Genomic DNA, 24568 nt, shown 5'->3' with positions numbered 1-24568 from the left:
TCGTCTCGGGTCCTGGCCTCCGCCCGCGGCCCACCTGGAGGCCGCCTGCACCCCGGGGAGCCCTCCCCCGTCAGCTCAGGTCCTGGCCTCCGCCCGCGGCCCACCTGGAGGCCGCCTGCACCCCGGGAGCCCCCCCGCCCCCGCGGCCCGCGGCCGCCCTTACCCAGCAGGATGACGATGCAGGCGAGGATGGCGATGAGCGCGCCGGTGCTGAGGCCGGCGTTCAGCACGTAGGCCTCGGCGTTGCAGGAGAGCAGCGCCCCGTGCACGTCGCACCCGCACACCTTGATGGTCAGCGTGTTGGTGCTGCTCATGGGCGGGATCCCGCCGTCGCTGATGACCACGGGCAGCAGGTACAGGTCCTGCTTCTGGCGGCTGAAGCCCCCGCGCCGGGCGTACACGCCTGCAGTGCTGTCTGCGGGGAGAGCACAGGGGCTCGCGCCGGCGCCCACCAGCTCCGCACCCCCCCCCCGGGTCTCCACCGCGTGGGGCCGACCTGGCACCGGGCCGCGCCTCACTCCGTGGATCCGAATGCCCACGTGGATGCGGCCTTGGTGCCCGCCTCAGAGCAGCCAGGGTGGGCCTGGGCCGCGGGCGCCCCGAGCAGACACGACCGACCCCGCAGGCGGGGGTCACAGGACACACAGAAAACCCTTCCTTTTCACGTTTGCACGTTCCTGCTCGATGGAAGCCTTTGGCCAGTTGCTGTGCCCTGTGCGTAAGGGATCTCCAGCCACACACAGACCTTGCCCAAACCGTAAACCCACTTGGGAGCCCTAAAGGAAAATATTATCTTTAATGACAAAATATTTTATAAACCCAGCAGCAGGTGTATAGTTTCTTTTTTGTTATGTTTAAAATCCAATTTTAAGGGATCCCTGGGTGGCACAGCGGTTTGGCGCCTGCCTTTGGCCCAGGGTGCGATCCTGGAGACCCGGGATCGAATCCCATGTCGGGCTCCCGGTGCATGGAGCCTGCTTCTCCCTCTGCCTGTGTCTCTGCCTCTCTCTCTCTCTGTGACTATCATTAATAAATAAATAAATAATCTAAAAAAAAAAATCCAATTTTAAGGTGTATAGTTTCTTTGAAATCTAGGCACCATCCACCACCTCATTAAATATGTGGTACCTCCTGCTCAAAATAATCCCGAGGTCTCTCTGTTGTCCATACAGCACAGCCCCCTCTACAGAGCAAACCAGGAGATTTTCCCCTTACGATTCTACTCCACGTCCAGGGTCTCATCCCACCCATCCCAGTGGCCCAGGACAGCCGGACATGCAGGCGGCCTTCTGTTTCCGCAGCACACCCAGCTTCCCACCTGCCCCTTAGCCACTGTCCGGCTGCCCTGGAAGCTGTTCCTGTAGCGCGACAGCTAAACTCCTCAAGCCTCAAAACTGGACTGAAAAGTCATCACGTCAGGGAGGCCTCTCCTGTCATCTCCTTCGTGGCCCACAGCACCCTGTGTTCTTACAGAAACTCATAGCACACCGGTGTGCCACTGTTGGTGGGCTTAACCGCTCTGACCTCACCTGGACTGTGAACTTCAAACACGAGGGAACTTCGTCCGACTCACCTCAGTCTCTCCAGTGTTGGACACGCAAGAGACATTCAGTAAGTATTTTTTGAACACATGGCACAGCTGTGTTCTGGGAGAAGTTAAAGCAGAATTCCAGATGTTGGCTTCCATATATTGATTTTTTTTTTTTTTAGAGATTTTATTTATTTATTCATGAGAGACACACACAGAGAGAGAGAGAGAGAGAGAGAGAGAGAGACAGAGACGCAGGCAGAGGGAGAAGCAGGCTCCGTGCAGGGAGCTTGATGCGGGACTCGATCCCAGGACTCCAGGATCAGGCCCTGGGCCGAAGGCGGCGCTAAATCGCTGAACCCACCAGGCATCCCAAGCTTCCATATATTTCACAATCTTTTGTGACCTAAGCCTCCGCCCTCATCATATTTTTTTTTTGCAGATCTTCCTCATCATATTTTTTTTTTTTGCAGATCTGTACCAACCCAACGATACCTTCTTTTTTTTTTTTTTCTTCAGGTTGTATGCTCTGGGGGAAACACGGGTAATCACAAAATAGGTGAGATTTTTAGTATGTTCGATCAAATTACATAGTACACAGAGTGCACACACACACCTTCAGTGTGGCCTGCCTCTGTCTGCGAGTTCAGAAGCAGTAACTTGCAGCGATATGAGTGTTGTAACAACATGATCACCCAATAGCCGGCAGGTTTTGGGTGGACGGACGGTACCGTGAATTAGTTCTTGTCATAGGAAGAAATATCTTAGAAACTCAAAATTAAATTGATATCTTCTAGATGAAAGGAAATGTAGTAGTACATTTTATATGAGATGAAATATATTAAATATAAAAGGTAGATTGAATCTGATTTAGGGATGAGAAGATATTCTGAGGATTGCAGAAGGCAAAGGGTGTGTGTGCCCTGATTTTTGGTGAAGCTGTATGAGGACAGATTCTCTGCCCGGCGTTGCCAACATCTCAAACAAAACAAGGCAGAAGACTTAGCCCCCATTTCTGTATTTTTTGAATTGCATAACTGGCATATATTGTCCTTATCACTGGGAAAAAATTATATGTACTATAGAGAACCATGAAAAAATAGAGTATGTTGGCCAAATAGACTATTAACTGAAAATTCAGTTTCCCGACTGTTCGCTCCTGTTGAGCTTATACCATTGTTCTATGCCTAAGGATTACAAAAAATTTACATGTCTATAACAAATTCTTTCAAAATATGTGATTTTTCCCTTCCCATGCATTGGAGTTCAAATAAGACTTTGACAAATGAAAAGTGACACTATCTACCCCATTTTAATGATATGAATTATCACTAATGCCACTATGAATAAAAGTGAAAATTAAAAATCAAAGAAGAAAAGGGAATTAATTAAATTGCTTGGCCAAATACACTTCTCCCATCTGGGCGACAGCCCCAACAGATCATTTATTTAGTTTGTCTACTGGGTCACACCCTGTCAGCCAGGGTGTTGTTTGGAGGGGATGTAAACTGAGTGTTTTGCTTTTGTACACCTGCAGAAGGCATAATTTAAAATCTAGTCTTCAACGTGTCATCCACGAAAACTGAGCCCCCAGGTCACAGCATGCCTGCCTCCACATGACAGTACCTGAAAATCGAACGCAAGAGGGAAACTCGGACCTGGGCAGGACGCGAGCAGTGAATGCAGCACGTCTGGAGAATTCTGAACACGCGAGTCCCCTCAGACACGTGCCAACTATTCTACAGAAGCTCGTCTAGGTACCCGGATGACCGAATCACTTGAGCCTCTGAGCGACAGACCTGTAGGGTCTTGAGAACTTTAAAAAAAACAAGTTCTTTTATCCAAGCATGTTTCACATATGGATTTTAAGGTTAGTTTAACAGGTGGGAAAGAGGTGGACTGGGCGTCTCTTCTTGGACATACGCCCATCAACATGCCTTAGAAGGCCTCATCTGTCCTGTAGGGCCTCACTTGGTCATCCTTGAAATGAGGACACCGGGTGATATCAAGCGTGCCTCGCAGGTACCAAATACTGTGCTCAAGGTCACACAGGTTATCACAGGGCTCAAGGAATCCTTCTACCAGACGCTTAACACCCAGACCCAGGACTGCCATCCTGCAGGGCTGGTGAACTGGAGGACGTTAGACTGGCACGAGGTGTTAGAAACGTGACTAACCAGCCTGGCACGGCCCTCAGGTGGTTGATGTCATTTAAATGAATTAAAGAGTTCCCCCCTCTAAATCCAAGTGGCTCCGGAACAATGGGAGAGTAAGCTTTTTTTTTTTTTTTTTTTGTGGGGATAGCCATTTTAGAGGGGTCGGCGCTGTGTCCTGTGATGGTCTTTCTTGTGGTCCCTTGTGATCACTGATCTTCTAGTAACACAGATAGAGCCACCACTGTAGGCAGGAACTTCATAAAACAACACCTCTAGATAAACAAAGTGAAAAAGAAACAAACTAGCCATAGCACTAAAAATCACTATTCTGGAAATCAATTCTGCATCCTAAGTTTGACTACAGATTTTTTTTTTCTTTCATTCAAATTAGCAATCACTGTCCATCTATGTTTAAGAGGGTCCCCTTATTTTGGACACACATATCTTAAGGTTTATGGGTGGCCTGTGGATAAAAGAGCTTCTACTGAGGCCACATTTTCAGGCAAGTGTCAGACTTGCTCCATGGTTCATAACATGAGGCAGAACAAGGCAAATGTTATCGATGTTTAAATTTCCATCAAGAGACTTCTCAGATCCTCCTCCTTTATGAAGTATCCAAAGAGCAAATCTCTCAATATTTGGGGTCAAACAGGCCTGGGTTTGAATCTTGAATCATCTACATATTAATCGCCTGACTTTAGTCATATTAAGTAAATGTCCTGTTTCTATATTCTCACCCAGGAAACTAATACTTTTAAATGTTAAAATGATTCCATTCATAAAGGTACTTAGCGCAGCGACAGACTGCTGGAGATGCTCAGTAAATATTAATTCTTTCCTGGAAGCGATCCTCTTTCAGCAATAAACTAACGAGGAAGAGGAACTTATTGGCAGAGAGAGGAAAGTGAATTCCTGGAAATGTCATAGCAGCTTGGAATGCAACTGCCTCCGCAGAAGGGCTCATCATCCAGAGGTAAGAACAGAGTTCATGCTCTTCAGTCCTGGGCAACGTATTTCCCGTGGTAAGAAATGTTTTTCAAGCACCTTGCTTTTTCTTACCGACACCCAGTGTTCTCATCCCTGGCCACAGACACCTCACCGGTTTCATTTTCCCTCTACTCCAGCAAAACCTTGCAAATGGGGTCATTAATTACTAGAATATGTCATGCACAAATTGTAGTGTTTCTATTAATGGAAAATAAATTCAGATTTCAAAATTTTATGTCTACATCCTGGACTCCTAATTACATGCTGTTTTTACCTGCACACTTTGTCATTACACTAACACAGTGTAAAGGTACCTGATAATGATGGTCTCCATGGTACCCGTTTGGGGATGCAAACATAAGGGTTATGATGATGATGTAGCCCATTGGAGGGATACATACAACTGACATGAAAGGGGAAATTATGATGGGGAATCAGCCCTCGATAGATAGACTATGCTGGATGCAATCTTGTATCAGCCAAAAAAAAAACAAAAACAAAACAAAACAAAAAAAACACCGGGAGCATGTTTTTGTTTTGTTTTGTTTTCTGTTGGATACAAGATTTTGCAAAATGGGCTGCATATGGGCATAGACCCTGCATATAAAAAATCCGAAAAAGAGAAACCACCGCAGCAAAGGATTTGCATGTTGTGGTCTCCACATGACGTTAGGAGGAAGGCTTGACCTAAGGTGAAGGAATGAGTCACCTCAGCAGCTTCCTCGAAGCTCTTAAGATGGTCTTTGGTTGGCTACTCTGTTTCCTCTGTCCTGTCATTGTTCAATCTGATCAGATGAGGTCCCCTCTCTAGAGACTCTTAGAGAGCTGACGCCGAGCCTTGCTCCTGTTTCGTTCACTTCTGACCCAAATCTACGTGTTCTATCCTTACTGCACAATCCTGAGATGAAGTAGGTCAATCTACCACTTTAGAAGCTCCCACGCACTTGAAGACAGCTATACAGTCAGTTGCTAGAAGAATAATCATTATTTGATTACTTTCCTCTGAGCCCTCCCACATATTTCCCTAGAAATGTGGCAATAGCTCTATCAGGATCATGGAAAAAAAAAAACATGTATGTATGTATGTGAAATATGTGTGTGTGTGTATATATGTATATATACAGATATATACATCTACATACTATACATATATATGTACAAATATAGTATGTGTCTCAGAAGTCTTTTTTTTAAATTTTTTTTTTTAAATTTATTTATGATAGTCATAGAGAGAGAGAGAGAGAGGCAGAGACACAGGCGGAGGGAGAAGCAGGCTCCATGCACCGGGAGCCCGACGTGGGACTCGATCCCGGGTCTCCAGGATCGCGCCCTGGGCCAAAGGCAGGGGCCAAACCGCTGCGCCACCCAGGGATCCCGTGTCTCAGAAGTCTTAATGGAGTTTTAAGCTTTAATACTTTTACAAGTATATATGCTACGCAATTGCAAAAGACATCATTGGAAAGTTTAATTACTTAGATTTAATTTTTTTAATCTTAATTTTTTTTAAGTGAATTACACCACTGTGGAACTTGAACTCATGATCCCAAGGTCGCAAGTCACATGCTCTAACAAGTGAGCCAGTCAGGTGCCCCTAGTTATTTAGATTTTAAATACTCATTTAGATATGTGATTATTCAAAACTTAATTGAAGCTTTTGCTGCCATATTTGCCATCCTCAACTGAGGGACTGAAATAATAGAAATTTCAAATAAAACTTGTAAAGTTTGTATTTTTTATATTTTGGATATTACTTCTGCTCATAGATGACCTTAATAGCTTATGTATACATATTAATGAAGAAAATTGTCTGACCCAAGACTCTGATGGCTCTAACGTCTTCCAACTGAATTAAGGAGTTGTACGCCAAGAGGAGATCATCACGATCTTTTAATTAACACCTTTGATACTGAGGGATCAGCAAAACATGAATTACAATACATAACATTGCAGGAATAACTTTATATGCATGTGTGCATGAGACATCTAAGTGTGCACTGTTGGTTGGTATTAATAGACTTTTCTTTATTGTATTTACCACTTCCCTTAAAATTAACTCTTCTGCCATTTTTGTACAAGGAAAATTCTCTCCTCCGTGATAGGGAGGGAAAAATTAACGTACTGCCTAAGTATTTCTTGTTTTAAGACAAGGACAACTACCAAGGAATTCAGTGAGATATAAACATTTAGGGTCTTTAAGTGAGTTGAGAAATCCCAGGAGTTAGTTAAATCAGTGACCAAAGGAAATCTTGAAAGACTAATGTGTCTGTTCCACCTAAATGACCGATCTTTTTGTTGTTGTTGTTGGGCTGGGGAGGGAGTGAGTTCCCAGATAAGCCATGTTGTAATGGACAAACTGCCACAATGAAATTCAGGCAGAAAAGGAACATAATTATTTACACAGAGAAAATGGCAGTGCATTAAAAGACATCTGCCATTTTGATCTGCCAACAGAGCATCTTCCATATTGAAGCAATTAAGAGGGAAAAAAATTCCATAGAAATCTATTTGGCTATCTTTAAATAACAAAAGTAAAAAACCAGAAGCATATTTTGATGCTGATACTGCTCATTAAAAAAAAAAAATGTTCTAAGCTTAGGGAAAAAAAAAAAAAAAAGGTGAGGTGGGAGAGAAAAAAAGATGTTTGCTAATTGGTCTAATCTGGGTGAATCTGTCGTGGCTATCCTGATTTATTCAGCCAAACCTGCTTTTCATGCACATTTTTTGTTGTTGTTTTGGTTTGATTTTTGCATTTTTTAGTAGTTCAAACTAAAGTCTGAATGCATCAGGTATCAGAGCTCATTTGATCTTCAACTTGGCCCACCTTAGATAATACACTTGCCAAATTTCAAGGTCATCTCTGCCTGGATCCAAACCCTAGATGTCCTATTTAACTTTGTGGAATAATAGATAATGAATGGAAAGAAGAGGTGGGTTATGTGCTATTGACTCCTCAGAACATTCCAACATTATAAGGTGGGTGTTTTTTTCAGCCTGAAGCTTACATCGTAACATAATCATTGCCCCCTAATCATAGTGGATCCCTGAAATTTCTAAAGCACATCACATTTTCCCCTAGCCATTCTTTCATTTTAATCCTTGCATTTGGTCTACCCACTATTGTAAGTGCTGGGACATTGCCTCCACTGAGCTCATGTTCTAATGGGAGACAGACAGGGAAATGAGTATTTAAAATGCAAGAAAGGGAAAAATATGAAAAACTATGGCAGTGTCCCTTCCTTATAGGAAGGAGCACTCAAGACGGGATGGGGATAGCCTGCAAAGCTTTGCTTCAATGACTTCATTTATGGGGAGACCTGAAAGAGGAGAAATAGGCAGGAGGAGTCCATTCCTGGCAGAGCAAAGTATATCAGAACAGCTCATTTTCCCATGATTATGGAAGATAGAAAGAAGAGACTGTAATCAGGGAACTATGGAATTACCTAGTTTTTGATGGAAGTCACGCTGACACAAGATACAGAAGAAACATCAAAGGTGAAGAATGTCAAGTGAAATAGGGAAGCTGCTTCACAATGTTGAAAGGGCTGCTCTTTCAATTTGTTGACTTAAAATCCTAAGAGTATTTTTGCTGGTGTTAAAATAGGGCCTTATTGCAAGCTCCTAAAACTGCCCTCTCTTGCTCAAATGACTAAGCAGTGTTTCAATAGCTAAATAACCCCACGATCTGATTTGCCTCCAACTTTCTGATTAGAGAGCAAGCAACTGTGGGATTCTGGGAACCTGGGATGCGTTCCACTGTGCCCACCTTCCGTTGTTTTAGTGCCTTCCTCTCAAAACAGCAGCTCAGTCTATGAGTTAGGACTGATGTAATAATTGGCAATTAAAAAAAATAAATGAAGCAGTAAAAGGATTAATTATGTGTCAAATATTTATGTTAAGATTGTTCCCCTTCTAGCGATGAAGAGTAAAACCAATCATTTAATCGCTAACCCTTGCTCTTCCACTATATTTTATCAAATGATCACTGTTTGGAAGAAGAGGTTTGGAAATTAAAAATATGAGGTTCAATATTAGGATATTTCAATTTAATTACTTTAACAAATCATTAGGTTAAAGGACAAAATCATACTCTCCTCTGGTAAGAATTAAAAAATTATGCTAAAAACTGAACATCCTTTTTTAAAAAAAAAAAAAAATAAGTTCCATGCCTGGCCTGGAGCCCAATGTGGGACTTGAACTCATGACCCTGAGATCAAGACCTGAGTGAGATCAAGAGTTGGATGCTTAACCGACTGAGCCACCTAGGTGCCCTGAACATTTCTTTTTTAAAAAAATAAAATAATGATGGAAAGGAAATTTCCTAAAATACATACCCCACAACACAGATCTTAGTTTGAATATTACTACCAATATTATGCTTAATGGTGAAACTTTAGAAACTCTTGACTAACATGTAAAACAAGAATGGCTATTATTATTGCTGTTATTTAACAATCTATAAGTGCAAATATATGCAAATAGACAAAAAAAAAAACCCACCAAAGGTTTAAAAAAGACAAAGCAAAATACTATTATTTAATTTTTATGTAGTTGTTTCCTTACAAAAATCCAGAAAAATTAGCTGAGGTGTTATATCACTTTAGAACAATGTACAATAATAAACAAATTAATTTAAAAAGCTATAGTTTATACTAAAAATATTCACTTAGGAAATATAATTTAAAAATCCACTTCACAACAGCATCCAAAATATAAGGTAGTTAGCCATCAGCTTAATAAGAAATACATAGAAGACAATTACAAAACCTTCCTGATGGCAATAAAAAGAGAACTGATTCACTGGAAATTCAGATCACACTTCTGGATGGAGAGAATACTTAAAACAATTTTGTTCTTAAGCTATAAGGTGGGTATTCTTAAATTATAAGCCATAAATTTAAGATAAACTCAATAAATTCACAAAGACACTTATTAAGCACTTGAAAAATAATTCTAAAAATGATCTGCAGGAACAAAGAAGCCAAAGTCTGAGAGTAATAAGAGTAATAAAATGAAAATAATGTAGAGAAAGCATCTGTCAGATTTTAACATATATGCATATGAAATATTAAGGAAAATTATAATACCAGAGCAAATAGAATGGTAGAATTGAAGATCCAAAAAATCTAGTACAGTTGACTCTTGAAAAACATGGGCACTGGGGTACCAGCCCCCGATGCTGTCTAAAATCTGCTTATAACTTTTGACATTTCCAAAACTTAACTAATAGCCTGCTGTTGACCAGAAGCCTCACTGGTAACATGAACAGTTGATTAACACATTTTTTTGTATGTTACATATGTTACGTACTGTATTTCTACAATAAAGTAAGGTGGAGAAAAGAAAATATTATTACGGAAATCCTCAGGAAGAGAAAATACATTTATAGTATGGTACTGTTTTTATCTTAAAAAAAATTCCATGTGTAAGGGGACCTATGCCATTCAAAAATCTGCTTTGTTCAAGGGCCAACTGTACCATGTAATATAGATAACGATAAAGACAGTGCTGTGAAGCAGGTGGGAATGACCAATTATTTCTTAAATAATATTTAGGTAATGGCCAACAAATGGGAGCTACACAATTATTTCACATGGACAAATGGTTGAAACAGAAAACAGGATGTGTAAGAAAGAAAAAAAAAGGTGAATATTGACATCAATTTTGGATGAGGAAAGCTTTGCTAAAGATAATATTAAACAGAGAAAAACTGGTACTCAAAGTACAAGGTCTATAATTATGAATACAGCACAATTAGAATCGAAAGGGCATTGCACCCCTGAGAAATTCTGTGTAGTAGGTATGACAGGTCCAAGGTTAATAACATCCAAAGATGGAGAGACTTTACAAGTCAACTGCAAATTGATGAATATACAATTTAAAAAATGGACAAAGATCATGAATAGCCAATTTACAAAAGAAAAAGAAAAGAAATGATCAATACTTATTTTTAAAGATACTAGGTTTACTAATAATGAAAGTCATTGACATTATGGAATGTGATTATATTTCACTTCTCAATTTGCCAATGATTTTAAAAGAGTAATAATATCTAGAGTTGGCTTGAATGTGAGGAAAGGAGTCCCGAACCTATTTGACTTATGGTATTATAAATATTTCTGGTAGTATACATATTTCTGATGGGCACTTAACTATCAAAGGCTTTGGATCCAATAATTCAACTCTAGAAATTTATCCTAAAATCCTAATTAGATATTTGACAAAAGAGTGTGCAAATAATGTACCTACACCATGGTCAACTGAGATCAGACACCTTTACGATAGAAGTTAGGAAGATATTCAGAAGAGAATGTTGATGTAAGCATACTGATGCCGGCAAATGTGTTTCATATATTATTAGGTGGGAAAAAATGGACATGGATCTCATGATCGCCTTTTATAAAGCTCATATATACGTGCATGCCAAAAAAAAAAAAAAGTCTGGACAGAAATGAAAACGAGCAATGATTATTTCTGATTAATCTATTACCAAGTTATTATTTATAAAAGTATTTCTGCTTGTTTGTATTTTCTAACTTTCCTACAAAGAATATATGCTAATTATATAGTACAAGAAAATCATGAAGTTCTTTGCAAATATAGATTACTACAATTATCGTGGCTGCGATTTAAATTGAACCTGAAGTACAGTGTGTCCGTCCCATTTCCCCTGGAACCTTAGATTGCATTGAACTTCAGATTTTTCCTCTTCTGAAGATTATTATTTAACTATAAGGTAAACAAAGATTTTTTTAAAAGAATTAACTAGAAAAGACATGAACTTTATATTCATTGTGTAGAGTGTACACCTGATGGAACCCTCCAAGTACCCAAGCTTGTTCGTTATTTCACTGATAGGCAGTGTGGCCTTGGGCAAGTCTTTGAAGCTCCTGACATCTCATACTCCTTTATCCAGGAGGTGGGGATGAAAGTATCCATGCCTAATCCCACGAGGAACTAAGTGGATTTGAGGAATTAAGTGAAACAAAGGCCATGACAAAGTTTTATAAATTAATGAAGAGCTAGCTAGATGGGAAGGGTTTTTCTCAACATTTTTTTCTTTGCACTTTTCTCATCCATTACAGATTTCTTGTGTTTTTAGAGATGCCGTAAGTCTGATATTTTCAAAGTAAATGCATCTCAAAACCAGGGCAGGTCAGCTCTTCCTCTGCCCGAACAGCATCATTTGTGATATTAACAGCCCAAGATGGACTTAAATGTTGAAGAGTCATCCAGTGTTCTACTCCCCGGCTCCCTGCTGAGTCACCTGTGGAGCTTGGCTACAGAACGGAGTAAGGGAAAAATGAAATAAAAGACTTGGGTGTATTCAGATGGCTTCCCCCGTATTTCTAAAGACGTGTAATGCTTATGGTGAGTTTAGGCAAACACAATCCTGATTATTTACATGGCATAATGGAAGTAAACACTCAAGGAGAAAGAAACCTGATGCTTTTACTCAGCGTGATATAAACCATTATCTCATGTTTTCTATGGAAAACAGTCTCAGCCGAGAAATTTGGTAACTCAGTGGGCTATTAATAGGATGTGGAATGTGATTACTCCTTTTGGATTACTTCAATATGTAATTACTTCTAGGAGCTAGCAGAAAGAGACTCTATTAAATGATAATTATAGGACTGTATTTGCTTTAAGGTTTTGTAATAGCTCTAAACATGGGAGTTTTCATTAACTGTTTGCCATAGTTAATAAAGTCATTTTTCTTAAAAAGTAGCAATTCCCTGCAAAAGTGGTAGCTCCGCATAGGATTAGACTCTTACAGGGAAGAGCAGGGGAGACAGATTGTGGACTGAGCTGGCTCATCCATGATAACAGAAGCTCTTAGAAAATATCGAGGGCTTTCCTGAGGTGTCGTGACAAAGTAAAATACTTCTAACTCCCCAGAGAATAATGTTTTAGTATAATGTTTTCACATGGTTAACAGCAGCTAAATATTATTGTACACATAAAAACAAGGAAGACAAGGCAGGTGATGGAGGCGACGTTGGTACAGTGAGAAAAACCTAGAAACACCTGCTGTGTCCGAAGGTGTCCAGCCATAAAACAGGAATGTTGCTGGGCATACGATCCAGGAGTTAGACCGCAAATGTAAGTTGGGGATTATAAGAAAATGCAGAGACGAGTCTGACCACAAATATTTGAGTAAAAAGATCATAAAAGAGGGAGTGACAGACGGTGCATGTGAGAACAGCGGAGTTTTCCAGAGTCAATCACCTTATTATTGATAAAACTAAATGTATGCTGAAATATTTTGTGAAGAAGTAACTTCTTTGTCATAAAACTGGCAAACGCCTAGGCTTATGTCAGTGTAGCAATCTATCGACCCGGGGTGGGAGCCCAAAATAGTCTGAAAATTAAGAAAAATCCAAGAGTGGAGGCAGAGATTCTCGTCCTCCACTCCGAAGTGTACCATATCTAGAAAGTACTTTGAAAACACTGTATGCTACCTTCTTCAGGTTAGCTCAGGAAACACTTAAGTGGCCACTACATGCCAGGGCCTCCCTGCTTTGGGGAAACTTTTCTTTATGAAAGGAAATTCCTATATTACACACGCGCACCACCAGTGCTATGTGAGCTCCCAGTTGAAAACTCCTCCTCTATCTCAGGGCTGTGCAGAGTTATCTCTCAAAGGTGCTTGAGGCACTCACAGGTGCCCACCAACCAAAGCCAACAAGTAAAAGACAAAACCCTAGATGAACTATAAAATTAAAGCACTTGGAGTACTATTTCTATTTCCAAATGATAGGAATTATTTACTGAGTGAAGGGCAGGTTGTTTCATAGGGTTGCTTGAAAACACAGGTCTCTCGTGCCACTACCTTCACACCCAGCCTCTCAAGAGCATATCCACTGCGAAGAGCAAGGCATCTGCAGAGAAAAATCTGTCGTGGCACCTAGGACATTTTATCCTCCAGTCTCCTTTGATATGTGCTTGATTTAAAAGGCCATCATTAAATGTTCAAATCAGCTTCAGAACTAATAATAAAGTATGTCAGATCATATCCCCTCAAATCCAAGCAGTGTGGGGAACTCCTGGGCTTTAATAATCAACCGCGTAGGGCCAGTGGTTACCTTAGGGCTGTAGCCTCTAGCCTCTGAGAGCCTGGATTTAAAGCCTCGGTCTGACTCCTATGTGGCTGATTGACTCTGAACAAGTTACCTGGTGATTCTGCGCCCCATCTTCCTCATCTTCAAATGGGAAGGATAATAACCACCCTGACCTACGGTGTGCCGAGAGAATGAAATCGGAGACTGGGGGAAGGGTCTGGGCCTGGTGTCTGGAGCGTAGCTGCTGGGATTTATAATACTGATGATAGTGATGACAGCGATGGGGAAGCGACAGTACATATTAGGTTAACTTGAGCTCCTCGAAGCCTGATCTCAGTCACTGGGAAAGCAATCAATCCATAACCCAGCGCACAGCGAATGTGTGGCTACCGAAAGCGTATGTAGTGAGGGGGACCACCTTTTATTCTTATGTCAAATGATGGCATTTGTCTCCCCGTTATCCACAGACCTGCCTTGTCACAGGCTCATAGGAACAGCCGCAGACCAAAATAGCCTGGCCAGAAGTCAAGAAACTTATTTTTTGATCCTGGCTTGCTCCCAGCTTTGTCAAGGGACTCTATCAGCTTGGTCCTATTCAACAAGAACAACTACTTGGAACGATTTGTAAGTCTAGAACCTCTCGGGTGAAATGAGAAGCAGGAGTGACATCAGATTTCGCCGTATTTCTGGTGGCCAAATAATGCTTTGCTCACACCCTTCAGGCAATAATTCTGCAACCACCTTTAGGTTTCAAGCTCTGTACCCAACCACACCGCATTAAAACCGGGCTTGGAAGGGAAGGCCAGCTGAAAGACTACATTGCCTTACAAAGTTGAACTAATCTCTTTTAATGCTTTACTTGATATCAATATTCATAGAGCCATGCTTCCCCCCAAGGGTTTATCAACCTCTTAAAAAAAAGATAAATGAAGTTGTTTGCATATTGACCCCGTAAGCTTCCCCACATGGTTTCCCCACTGCTTCATGAATATCAAAGCCAACAAAAAGAGTAAAATAAAATTAGAATCACTTATTCATATGCACCAAGTGAGCCCACACGGCTCAAAATAAAGGTGGCATTATTATTTCTTGTTTGTTCTTCAACAGAGAGGCATTATTAAGATTAGGGAAAACACTTGTGCTCTGCAATATAAAAGCCATTCATTCGCCCCTTTCTACTTCTCTGAATGCATAGGAACCTTGGTACGAACCTCTGTTGTCTCTGACTGTGAAATTTGGATTGTGAATGATTTCAGGGGGTAGACTGAAGATAAATCTTGGTCCATTGGCTGTGTCATCCTTGTCATCTGCACTAATTGTGACAATTGGCTGGAAGAGAAAGGTGGCCCATAAATAAATCATGCTGACATTGGCACATCATTTATTCAGAACTTCCTGGCTGGCTAAGAAGGTGGGTTTAACAAGAGGACATAGTTACGTTAAAGTAGGGCTCTGAAACCCTCTTGGGCAGTGGGAAGTATCTCTAGATGAAGCTCTCAAGACTAAACTCTGCTTCCAAATGCCCTGTTTGCAGCCAGGGAAGGAGAAAGCATCATTACCTGGTTAGAAAGTGGCTTGGTCTGGTCACTCTCACAGATGAAGCCTTCATAAGGGGCAGCAAACTTGGGAGCATTATCATTGACGTCAAGGACCCTGATGGCCACTGGGACTTTGGCTTCCTGATGCCTATTGTCTGAAAGAAGAGAATTCAGACAGTAAATACAAGCCCTCCGTGACATTCAAGTGTGTGATGGAGTTTGAGAACCGCTGGTCTTTAGGTAAACAAGCACCCCCAAATCTTGGCTCTAAGGGTTCTACTGCTCTGGGTTTAAACGATACTGTGTGGAGGGATAAAGCGGGGGATCCTTCGGTGATGGCTGTGAGCTTCAAGCTGCTGAGGGCTATCAGCTCCCTTGCCAAGACCATTCCCCAGGTCGGGAAAAAAAAGAAAGAAAGAAAGAAAGAAAGAAAGAAAGAAAGAAAGAAAGAAAGAAAGAAAGAAAGAAAGAAAGAGAAAATATCTCTGTGTATTTCTATGTCTTCTTCGATCAATGACCAAGAATAAATTTTAAAGTTTGAAAAAATATGCTTAAGACTAAAAAATATATACTATCTCAGCTGTCTGCCATTTTCCAGAATATCTATAGAGTCTGATGGAATAAAATTTGGGAAGATAGAACCAAAACCCTTAGGGGAGGGACGCCCGGGTGGCTCAGCAGTTGGGCGCCTGCCCCTGGCTCAGGGTCCTGGGATCGAGTCTCACATCGGGCTCCCTACGAGGAGCCTGCTTCTCCCTCTCCCTGTGTCTCTGCCCACCTCCCCCCTCTCTCTCTGTGTCTCTCATGAATAAATAAATAAATCTTAAAAAAAAAAAAAACCCTTAGGAGAATACTTACGGATTTCTGCTGCAAAAACGGATATGTTGAGCCAGGCGGTTTCCTCTCTGTCCAAAGGTTTCGTGGTTTTAATAAAACCGTCTTCTGGATTAATAGTGAAAAACCTGTCGAGGTCAGTATGACGATCGATTGAATACCTAAGCAGAATGCAAATGAGGCAATTAGACAGAGACATTTTGAGCAGCTTAATATTTGAATATTTTCTCCATGCTATGTTTAAAACAACTTTTTCAATGAATTGCTTGAACTAGGTTTCCTTTTTAATCAAATTTACTTTTTAAACTTCCTACATGAATCTTTTATAGAAACTATTTTGCCACATTGGGATTCTTTATTCAGTACAATGAATGAAAGAGCTGTTTAGCATATATTTGATTGAGAAGCATAATGACATGTTGCATATTTCTTCATATTTACTACAATCACCCACCATTTGAATATTTATGAAACTGCCTTTGGGAAGTGGGATTGCCTTGCTCCCAAACTACTCAGAAAGTCACAAATGTATCAAACCTTTATCAGATTTTTGCATATTAAATATCAAATAGTTTCAAGTTTATCTAAATTTATCATCAAGGATCATTTATGGTCCTAAAAAAATCAGTTTTCTCCTTATTTAAAGAAAAATGCCAACTCTGTTTTGAATGGATTTACTTAGTTTATTTATTTGGTTTTAGGGATTCCCAGGTAGCTTGGTTCTGAATTCCACCGTGAAATATGCAAAGCAGGTTTGGTGATTATTTGTAGAACAAGCTCCCCACACTACCATGATGGGCTGTGCCTAATAGCATGGCTGGAAGGTTTCAGCTACTCCTGCCCACTAGAAAATTTGCTTTTTTTCTAATAAAAGACAAAATAATTTCCAGAATATTAATGGACTGTGTTTATGCCAAAGTGTAGGAGGGCGAAGGGACAAGAAGAACGGCCTACACTGAGGTGTAGTAAGGTAACTTGCCCAGGACACCCGGAGTTCTAAGTACTGGAGGGCTGACTTTAAGAAGTCTGTTGAATTCCAAAGCCCCTTTCCTTTTCATTCTGTCATCCTTCCTCCAAAATGAAGAGAAAAGGTGATTGGGTTAACTCTGGGAGTCATCCTGGGCTTCATACCTGGGTGGCTTACTGCTCTTGGAGGGCTAAGCAGCACTTTCCTAAAGTTCACAGGATACATAAGTCTGAAGGCGTTCATCAAGGGTAATAAAACCCAAAATACGTTAAAGGCGACAAAGACCATGGATGGCCTAGACTGTACCCTCTTCAATGCACAAATGATGGGATTTGCTAATGGCCAATCATCTAGTTTCTGGGGAAGCCAACACTAGAATCCAGATCTTCCAATTCTAGATCATGTTTCCAGAGGGGTCCCCCACATGGAGCAGCACTTCACGGGATAAAAGACAAGAGCTCATCCTTTGAAGCTCCCTGCGGGGATGGAATGATGAATCCCCTGCCCCCGTCAGGAAACTGAAGATAAACCATTTACACCTCGGAAACGTCGGGAGAGGCTCAGTTAACACAGCCTTCAGCGGATAGCCCTCTGTGGAAAGGAGGCAAAAATAAGAGACTGCCTCTTTCCCCTGCCACCAGGGAGTTAACTATCCAGTTGACATGACAAGACACACTCACGGGGAGAGAGATAATTAACAATTCACAGTGTTATTCTCTAGAAACAAAGGACACACATGCATTTTGAGTTTGTACAGTCCTAGATGCAAGTTTATGCTCCAGCGCTTGTAAGCCCCGTGATACTGGAAAAGCCTCTTAAGTGCTTTGAATCTCAGCCTCCTTATCTTTTAAACTGGAATATTAGTAGAACCTAACTTTTGGCTTATCGGTAGGAATTACAGAGTTACAGGAAATTACACATTAAGATATATAACCTAGCGCCTCGCATACTGTAAACAGTGCGACAGAGAGTGGCTCTTCTTCTTGTTGCTGCTGCCACACCGTGTGGGTGGATCATGGCAGCTCTCAAATGTCAGTCTACAGAGTATGACCTGCATCCCACCGCCAGCGAAAAATCATAGAAGGTTTTCGATTAGAGGAACTAAGAAATGGAATCGGACTATTGCGATGATTAATACAGTAGGAGGGACAAGATGGTCTAAGCAAGAGAGAGTGGAGGAAGGCCAGAGAAACGGTTAGGATCTGAATGAGGCGACGGGTACCGGAGGGGGTGGGGGATAGGAGTGAGACAGGGGACGCAAGGCTGTGTGGTGAAGGGAGCACCAGTGGGACGCAGTTGATATTGGGGCGGCCGGGGGAGTCCTGGAGAGTTCCTCGGCTGAGTGTCAGAAAAGGAGACATTGAGAAACACAAAAACAAAACCAGCTTAGCAAGCAGAAGAGGTTAGACTCCCCTGGCGACATGCTGCCGTGCTCGGAGAGTCACAAGCCAGGCCTACCTCGGGTTTCACAGATTCAAGGTGAAGCAGGTAGGATGTACTTTTTTTACAAAAGCGTGTCACGGTAAGTATGAGCTCAAAAATAAGTCTAAATGAATGAATGAGCCAGTAAAGGAGAAAGCAAGTGTGAAAATTCACAGCAGACCGCAGAATAGGTACAGAGTAGAATTAGGGAGAAAGATCAGCCCTGAGGCAGAAAATAAATCTGGAGCATTAATTCAATCATGCGATGGGTAGGAATGCTGTAGATGAGGGGACGGAGAGAGAGAAAGGTGCAAGGCGGAAGGACGTGTCTCAGGGACTCCCCACTGTCAGGCCAGGGATCTGGTGAAGACCCCAGCGCGGTCCTGTCTGACGCACGAACAGATTACTGCCAAGGTAGCTAAGAAGAGAGATTACCTCCAAAAGCCAAGAGTGAACAGAAGTGGGTTGAACGCTACAGAGTCTGAGAAGAAAGATCTGCAGAATTTCCGCAAGCTAAGAGTCTGGTTGACAGTGTAATGTCCTACCCGGGTGTCCGAGGGCATGAATTCCTATACAGGTGAAGATCAACAATCAGGGAATTAGGTAGTGAGGACAGGAGGGCGGCAGGCAGACTGCGTAAGAAGCTTTCAATGCTCTGTAATTTGTTTGGGGAACAGAGACGGAGCGGGTAAGGGGGTGGTGTTCAAGAGCCATACTGAGCATCTTTGGATAATTATAGACACAGAAATTGCCGACACACACAGAACAGCTACCAGTGAAAACATGACCCAAATAACCAATCGCAGATGCGGATCCTGGAGACATGAGGCACAGAGGAAATGAGCAGTTGTTCCGAGAGTTTTTACGTCATCTCTCTTCCAGAACGTTGCTACGGCACCTCGATACTCTCAGGCCAAAGCTAACTCATTAAAAATCTACACCATGGCCATTTTGGAGTCGTTTAAAGGTGTCGGTACACCACTCCTCAGTCATCACGCCACGTATCTTCCTGCCTAGAGAGAACACCACCCTCAAACCCTCTTGGGAACTCGGTTTGGTGGTAGCGGTTAGGGTAGAGCAAGAAACTCAGAATGGACTGAAGACGGATCTGGACTAAAGTCCAGCCCTCCAGGCTCAACTGCCAGGCACCTTTGAAGAATGCAGCGCCCCACCCCCCACCACCACCCCAGGCTCAGAACTTCCAGTTCCATCCTAAAGCAGTCATCGCTTCAAAGGGTGTCTGAGAATTAGTTTAAATAACGTAGACAACACCTTGTCTGGGGCTAAGCAGATGCCCACTAGAGGGCAATTCTCTTCCTTTCTCCCTAAAGAGAGACAACGTTCAAGGGTTGAAAGGCAACTAACAACCTTCTCATTCAGGCCTTCCTCCTGCATTTCCTTTGGTGTCAACAGAAAAACTCCACTGTTCTTGGCAAACATTTTTTCATGCTCAGATTTGTCTACTCTTTTCCCCAGCTCTACCGAGGTATGACTGACAGATAATATATATATATGTATAGTCTATATATAATGTGTGCAATAGGGTGTTTTGATATAAATATTCTTTGTGTAATGATGACCGTGGTCAAGCTGATTAATAGGTTCATCACCTCTCACGGTTACCATTTCCTGTGTGTGTGGTGAGAACACTTAAGTCTTAGCAAATTGCAAGTATACAATACATTTTTAAATAGGATTATCAGGCTGTACATTAGATCTCTGGAACTTACTCATTTTATGAATGAAAGTCATACCCAAAGACCAATATGTCCTCATGTTTCCACCCCTTAGTGGCAACTACCCTGGCGACCACCATTCTGCTTTCTGTTTCTCAAAGTTTGAATTTTTAAGATTCCACACATAAGTAGTATCGTGCTATGTCTGTCTTTCTGTGTGTCTGCTCTATTTCTTTTAGCAGAATGACCTCCAAATTCATCCAAATCATCATAAATGATAGGATTCCCTTGTCCTTTTAAAGCCTAATTTATATTTATATATAAATATACACACACACACACACGTACACACACATATATATCACATTTTCTTGATCCATTTATCCACTGATGGAGACTTAGGTTGTTTCCATGTCTTGGCTATTGAGACTAATGCAGCAGTGCACAAGGAGTGCAGGTATCTCTTCAAGATAGAGCCATTATGAAAAACAGGAGAGCAGTTCCTCAAAATGCAGCTGGTGGCTGAACTGTTCCTGTGGCTGTAGCTTATCTACCCTGGAGCCAGACAGACCGTCCCAGGCCCTCTTTGAGTGTGCCGAGGACAACACATAGGGAGTCACTGAGATTTTGTGTGATGAGCGCTGTGAGGTGGAAGCTGCATCGGATCCATCGGTAGGGTGTCTTGGAAAAATTTCTAGAAAAGGTGACACCCACGGGGTGGTGGGAAAATGAGTGTCATGTGCAAGTGTGAAAGAAGGGGGAGCAGGGCTCCCAAGCGGAGGAGGAACATGCGAAGGTCAGGAATCAGGAGAGAGTAGGTGAGGCTTCAAAGAATAGGAAGTGGAGCAGGTTAGCTGCAGCTCGGAGTCTGAGGCTAGAGGAAAATAGACCAAAAAGGGAAGAGATGAGCAGCACACAGCAGGAATGAGGGTGGAGAGGCTTCGAGAGGCTTATACTAAATAAGAGAGTTGGGATTATTCTGGAGGGAGCTGCAAGGGGGAATGACTTGATCACGGATAACGGAAGTCTGAAGTCTCACATGATGTTTGGAAGTAGACTTAAAAATGCCCAGTCTGGCTATAGGACAAGAGAAAGGTGGGGGAGAAACACCAGAAGGAGGCAGAGGAAGAAGTCCAGGCGAGAAAGGAATCAGTGTGGGGCGCCTGCGGGGCTCAGTCCGTTAAGCCTCTGACTCTTGATTTGGGTTCAGGTCGTGATCTCCGGGTCGTGAGGCCGAGCCCTGAGTCGGGCTCCACGCTCAGCACAGTCTGCTTGTCCCTCTCCCTCTGCTCCTCCCCTGCTCTCTCTCTCTTACTCTTTCTCAAATAAATAAATAAAATCTTTTTAAAAAGGCATCAGTGGAAGGGCCACGGACAAATAAACCCCCACTAGACTCCAAGGCCGGGGCAGGTGTCAGTTAGCCGCGCACTTCTGGCCCCATCCCCATCCTCGGCGTCCTTCTCCGGCTGTCTTCCTCCCTTTCTCCTCTCCCTCCTCTTCCTCAGTGCCTCATGGGTCGCTAACACAGGTGTGGGGCGCAGGGTTCTGAACCACTTTTCTAGCTAGCTTTGTCAAGTCACAAAGATACATTCGCAATCGCGAAAGCAGCCTACAATTGTACGGCCCTTTGTTATCTCTTCAAAGTGCTCAGCTGCCATCGGATAGACAGAGCGAGTCTCCTAGCTCCCTGTTCCCTGGCTGTGTCGTCCTGGCCGAGTCACGTTGCACCCTCCCCCCCACCCCAGACACCATTTCCCCTCAATTGACATGACAATAATTCCTATAAAATAAAGTTGAAAGGATACATTAGATCATGTGTCTAACACAAGTGATAGGGTCCCTGGAGCCTAGAACGGTGTTCAGTACATTGTAATCATGATGACTACCCCAGGTCCTTACTCCTGCCTCCCCACAGTTCCCTGAGGCAGGCCCCACTGAGAGTGGCATCACCTAGTACACACGGGCCAGTCTGCGGTGGACAGAAAGAAGGTAGGTTGAACAAGCCTATCCAAAAAGTTAGTGGCAGAGAGCAAGGAAAGCTCAGGTCTTCTAAAGCTTAGTCTCGTGTACACTGCCTTGATCCTGATCATCTTGGGCCCTTTCTGAAACCGAAGGATGTGCTTCCCTCGGGGCTTCCCTAAAACCTCTTGCCTCTAAGATTCCTCATCCAGGCATTTACATAAATGCCCGTACCTTATGGGGCTGTTGGCAGCATCAGGGTCTTTGGCATGCACTCTCCCAACCACAGTGCCAGCGGCTGCATTTTCTTGGACTTCATGGATGTAACTCGGGGCCAAGAACATGGGGGGCTCATCAGCGTCTTCCACTGCAATCTTCACCGTCACAGTGTCCTTGAAAGGCCCGTTGCTGATGAACTTCGGGTCAATGTGCACGTTGGCCGCCTCTACCTTCAAGCTGTATGCTCTTTTGGTTTCAAAATCTACGGGCTGACAAGAGAGAAGAGAAGATTGACAACCAATTCCTTGAAAGAGTCGTGGAGAGAAAGACCGGATTGTTTTACAGGGCAGAGTGAATAGCTCCTCAAAGGGAGAAAATCGGGGTCTATTCAATATCCAATTACCTGAGCCATTCGGTCAGAAAATCAGACAAATCAATTGCTGAAATGTGGACTGTGCTCCGTGGGTAATTCAGGAGCACAACAGACACAGAAGGATCGCATCATCGAAAATGAGCTTCATTCTATAATGACAACACTAAGGCTGTCCAGATCACTCCCTAAAATCATCCAAGGCGAGGAATTAAAACACTACAAAAGTAAACGTTGTGGCCCACTCTGTAAAGTACCAGAAATCTCGGCCATAAAACCACCCACTGAATTTCAGCACAAGTATGTCTTGTTAAAGGACTGTTCTCGTTCACACACACACACACACACACACACACACACACACACACACACACACACACACAGTTGGCTTAATCATGTTGACAGCCTAATTTTTGGTTTTCTGACCATGCAGCATTTCCCAAAGTCTGGGACCCTTACCAACATGGCCCTTAAGATGACTTCAGGGACGTTATGGGTGATTTTGGTGGATGGATTTGTTGAATGACATTAACTTACTTATGAAGTCACTTATTGACACTCGTATTCCTTTTCTAATTCTTCCATTACCAAACACACCAAGGATACCTCAATATACCTCAGGATAGTGCTAGTTTTTAACACATATGATGTTTCCTAATCTCCTTTCGAGAGACTGCGATACGACTGTCTAGCTAGACTGTAATGACGTCATGCCGTTTTGTTTGCATCCATCTCTAGGTTACCCTGCATTTATGGCAAGTGATAAAGGCCACTGAGAATAAGGCTTCCCTGTTAAAAGAATGCACATATGTTTAAAAGAAGGCCACTTAAAGAATAAAAATATCAACAGTAGAGATTTTATGCAGATTCAAAAAAAAAAATTGAGGAGTTAGTATTTGAATGACTGGGGTTATTGAGAAATTGATGGGAAACACTCCGTGTTTCTGAATGAGCGAATCAATCAGCGAAAGGTGAAAAGTACAGCTGTGGCAGAGAAACAAGCCCTGATGCCTAGGAAACAGAACTTTCTAATTAGCACTCTGGATGATGCTGAACTACCAAATGTTTGGAAAGAGTTGGGTCTTTTAAGGTTAGCATCTGCCTGCCATGCTGTTGTCAACCGCCTGGCAAACGCTTATTGTGAATGGGCATATAATCATAGGGTTTAGTCCTGACCTAATTCTACAAAGCTCAAAATTCAGGATGATTCCAGTTTTGGGGAGGAGAAACACATTCAAAGTTTTTCCATCATCTTCCCAATCCTATCACCCCAGATTCAGGGAACACCGTTCTTCCTGAAGGAAAATCAGACCCTGGTGATCCACCCTTCTGGAACTCAACAGCTTCTTTGTCCTTCTCTGGGTTACTGAGCAGCAGAAAGGAATGTTTATTGATGGGCTGCAGGTATGAGATTGCTGCAATTTGTCAAAAATCTCTGCCATTATTACACAAAACAGAGAACTGCAATGTTAGAGTTCTGAGACCAGGTAAGGAGAAGCATTCTAACCTCAGGTAAGCCTGTTGATGGTCTCAGAGCAGAACTCCTGGACCTGCATTTAGGCATATGGCTTGGGACTCAGAGTCCAGAGCCATGGTCCCAATGTTCACGTTGAGGCTAGTATAGTCACCCTGCGGTCTGCCCAATACTTTTCAGATTCTAAGCCAAAGTCCCCAAATCCTTGCAAACATTTTTCTGGAATGCCCTTTCCTACTTTAGTGAGACCTGACTAAGTCTTCAGGTGGTCAGCGCAATCCTCATTGCTTGTGAAGTCAACTTCCCTGAGCCGCCTTTCTGCAGTCCCTCGTTCTCACCCCTGCTGGGGGTGGTGGGTGGGGGGCATCCCAAAGGA

General features: G+C 42.6%; 1 protein-coding gene across 2 annotated transcripts in view; it reads right to left on the bottom strand.

Annotated features, from left to right (window-relative positions):
- CDH11 (cadherin 11) overlaps nucleotides 1-24568 on the bottom strand; it is a 150874-nt gene that overhangs the window by 5596 nt on the left and 120710 nt on the right. For both annotated transcript variants that reach the window (XM_041772206.1, XM_041772207.1), the window contains exons 8-12: nucleotides 22364-22617; nucleotides 16130-16266; nucleotides 15293-15426; nucleotides 14945-15062; nucleotides 164-415 (exon numbers count right to left, since the gene is read on the bottom strand). In XM_041772206.1, coding sequence (XP_041628140.1) covers nucleotides 164-415; nucleotides 14945-15062; nucleotides 15293-15426; nucleotides 16130-16266; nucleotides 22364-22617 — 895 coding nt within the window. The remainder of the gene's footprint in view (nucleotides 1-163; nucleotides 416-14944; nucleotides 15063-15292; nucleotides 15427-16129; nucleotides 16267-22363; nucleotides 22618-24568) is intronic.

This window comes from Vulpes lagopus, chromosome 10 (genome assembly GCF_018345385.1).
Source record: "Vulpes lagopus strain Blue_001 chromosome 10, ASM1834538v1, whole genome shotgun sequence".
In the NCBI taxonomy this organism is placed as follows: Eukaryota; Metazoa; Chordata; class Mammalia; order Carnivora; family Canidae; genus Vulpes; species Vulpes lagopus.
This window is presented reverse-complemented; position numbering and strand designations above follow the sequence as displayed.